This window comes from Benincasa hispida, chromosome 1 (assembly GCF_027475165.1).
Source record: "Benincasa hispida cultivar pf3 chromosome 1, pf3_genome.v1.1, whole genome shotgun sequence".
Lineage (NCBI taxonomy): Eukaryota > Viridiplantae > Streptophyta > Magnoliopsida > Cucurbitales > Cucurbitaceae > Benincasa > Benincasa hispida.
In genome coordinates, this window is record NC_143478.1 from 62,482,728 (window position 1) to 62,485,617 (window position 2,890).

General features: G+C 36.0%; 1 protein-coding gene across 1 annotated transcript; it reads left to right on the forward strand.

Annotated features, from left to right (window-relative positions):
- The first annotated feature begins 216 nt into the window (after positions 1 to 216).
- On the forward strand, positions 217 to 2,336 carry LOC120072805 (thiamine-phosphate synthase). The gene is made up of 2 exons (XM_039025319.2): positions 217 to 606; positions 1,876 to 2,336. Exons 1-2 carry the CDS (start codon positions 439 to 441, stop codon positions 2,074 to 2,076), a joined length of 369 nt encoding a protein of 122 aa, XP_038881247.1. The 5' UTR covers positions 217 to 438; the 3' UTR covers positions 2,077 to 2,336.
- The last annotated feature ends 554 nt before the right edge of the window (positions 2,337 to 2,890 follow it).

The following is a 2,890-nucleotide window of genomic DNA, read 5'->3' on the forward strand; positions in this document are numbered from 1 at the left end:
GAAGATTTGAGGGAGAAATATGAAGATAAGCGAAGAACTTCTCCATTGAATTGTTGAAGATATCCAAATAGTTTATATTTTTGTAGATTTTGTGGGACTCAAATGTGAAAATAGAGATTGAATGATTTTAATATAAGTTTTGTTCCGTTATTTATTTATTTTTTCCTTTTAATTTTGTACTAAAAAAAAAAGTAGGGATTGTGCTAATATCCGTACAAATTTCCCTAAACCCTCAAACCAGCCGAAAATATACAAAAAACCCGAACTTCCCCGTTTGAAATTCTCAAAACCCAGCCATAGTCGCCGGTGTTCCTCGCCAGCAACCATTCCCCTGAATCCCAGACCGATGGTTATCACGCCGATGTAGTTTCTGAGAACGGAGCTTAGGTTAGGATTATTGGGGTTATTCCGTCTGGTTTTGTAAGTAACACAATCAGTATGTTTTGGACTGCAGTAAGGTATTTTGCGACGAAGCCAAAGCCGAAGATGAAGCCGATTGAACTTAAAACTCCACCGGAGCAAACGCAGACGATCACTAGAGTCATCTTCGACATCGTTAGGGAGCATGGTCCGCTAACCATAGCTGAAACTTGGGATCGCGTTCAGGTAACCATGCCTCTTTCTGTTTCCGTTCCGTCATTTCTATGTTTTGCTTCAAATTTAATTCCATATCTTCATTTCTTCATTCAAGAATTATATTAACACAGAAATCAAAATGATTGAATTCTGCTAAATACTTTGATTCTTTAAATTGGGGCATAATTGTGACCTGTAGTTAGAAATGAGAACTCGGTTTTGTATTCTTATTGAATGGTTTGTCTGAGGCAGTTTCATCTCAGGCGAAATGTTGCCTCTTTCCAGCATTGTGGCCCTCAAAATTCTGGAGAAATAATGACATTATATATATTTAGTCAATCCCAAGGCCTTAGAAGAGGATACTATGATGTTCTCTTGATGTATTGAGTTGCTTAAGTCCTAGTGAAATGAGCAATGCCGATTCTCAACACCCATAAACATTGGGGATCGTTGATGAAAATGCTTTTAGCTTCAAGTTGTTGGGCTTGGAATATAGATGGCAGGGCTCAGATGGAGGGGGTGCTTTTGAGTTCTCCCTCAACAGATGTTATTTGTGTTGTGGAGAATTTAGTCTGAGAGGAATAATAGAATTTTTAGAGAGGTGGAGAGTTCGGATGAAGGAAGTTTTGGCGGTGGCTAGGAATAACGCTTCCTTTCTGGGCGTCGTCACTAGATTGTTTTTGTAATTTTTTTTTCTATTTTATATCCGTGAGTATTCGAGCCAGCTTACGCGCACCTCGACTAATCTCACGGGACAACTCGCCTGACCCTATAATATTTAAGTGTCAAGGAAACTCGTAGGAAATTAATTCCTAGGTAGATGGTTACCATAGATTGAACCCTTGACATTTTAACCATTTATTGAGACTACGTCTAACCATTTATTGAGACTATGTCTCCATTTTTACCACTAGGCCAACCCATGATAGTTTAGATTGTTTTTGTAATTGTAACCTTGGCATTATTCTTTTGGATTGTAGTCTATTTCTGTACTTAGAGTCATACTCCCTGTTTTTTTTGTTGGAGCTGTTGTTTTGTGTACCCTTGTATTTCATTTCTCTCAATGGAAGCACCATAAAAAAAAAAAAAAAAAAAAAAAAAAAAAAAAAAAAAAAAAAAAAAAAAAAAAAAAAAAAAAAAAAGAAACTATATAGATGTGGCATAACAGCTCAACTATAATGGAAAATGTCACAGTTCTAGATCATTTTTATTCTGTAACTTGGTGCTTTTTTGTTAGTATGCTTTATATGTAAATGGCAATGTACAAAGTTGAAAATTGTTATGTTTATTCCTTTCCAGGAAGTTGGTTTGAGGGGATTAACAAGCAAAAGGCATATGAAAATAGTGATGAGATGGATGAGGGAACGGCAGAAGTTAAGATTAATTTGCAATCACGTAGGACCTCATAAGCAGTTTCTTTATACCACCTGGTTCACAAAACCCAACTTTGGACAGGCAAAGCAACCGGGGCGTAATGCTTCACAACCAAAAAGCCCTTGAATGCCTACAGGTTACCTGTAAAGAAGCTTTGTTTATTTGTTTCTTTTTCATAGAAGCTGTTCTTTCTTCTTTGATTCTTCCACACCTGATAACTATATAGAACAAATGACCAGTACAGACAAGGATTTAAACACTGACCTTGGATCATGTTATTTCCTTAATTGATTAGATAATAGACTGTATTGAGGATCATTAGTCATTTCATATTCCTCCTGCCTTTGATTTTCTCTAAAACATATATATTAGACTATTATCTAAAACCTTTGCTGATGTGAAAGTCTACTGTTTAATTACCCAGCAATTTATAGAATCTCTTTGTGAAGCGATTAACAAACTTTTGTGTGTTTGCTGAAGCAACTCCAATGGTCAAATGGTCAAATGAGTTCAGATGCTAAAAGTGCTAAAAGCTTCTACTGTTGGATTTGATATTTGCTTGGTAGAATAAGGAAATAGATTGTGGAGTGTTAGATAGATCCACTGATATGTAGTGATCTTGGCCAAAGAATTAAGCGTGACAGTCAAGTTAGGAATCTGGGTTTGTAGTGAAGTAAAAGAGATAACTGATGACAAGTAGACGTTAAGCTTATTTTGCTTATTCTGAATTCCTTAATATGTTGAGCGATTAGTTACTTTTTCTTTAATGTGGTTAATAGTTCATGTTGCCCAATGCTTACAGTTCTAGAGTTGTGATCATAAGAAATTGGTTCCTGGTGGCTTTACTCTTTTTTCCCCTTCTTTTTAAAGGTTTGCTAAGTATGGTGAATGGTCTATAGTTTTTTGGGGTTATGAATATTGGATGGCTAACATTGACTTC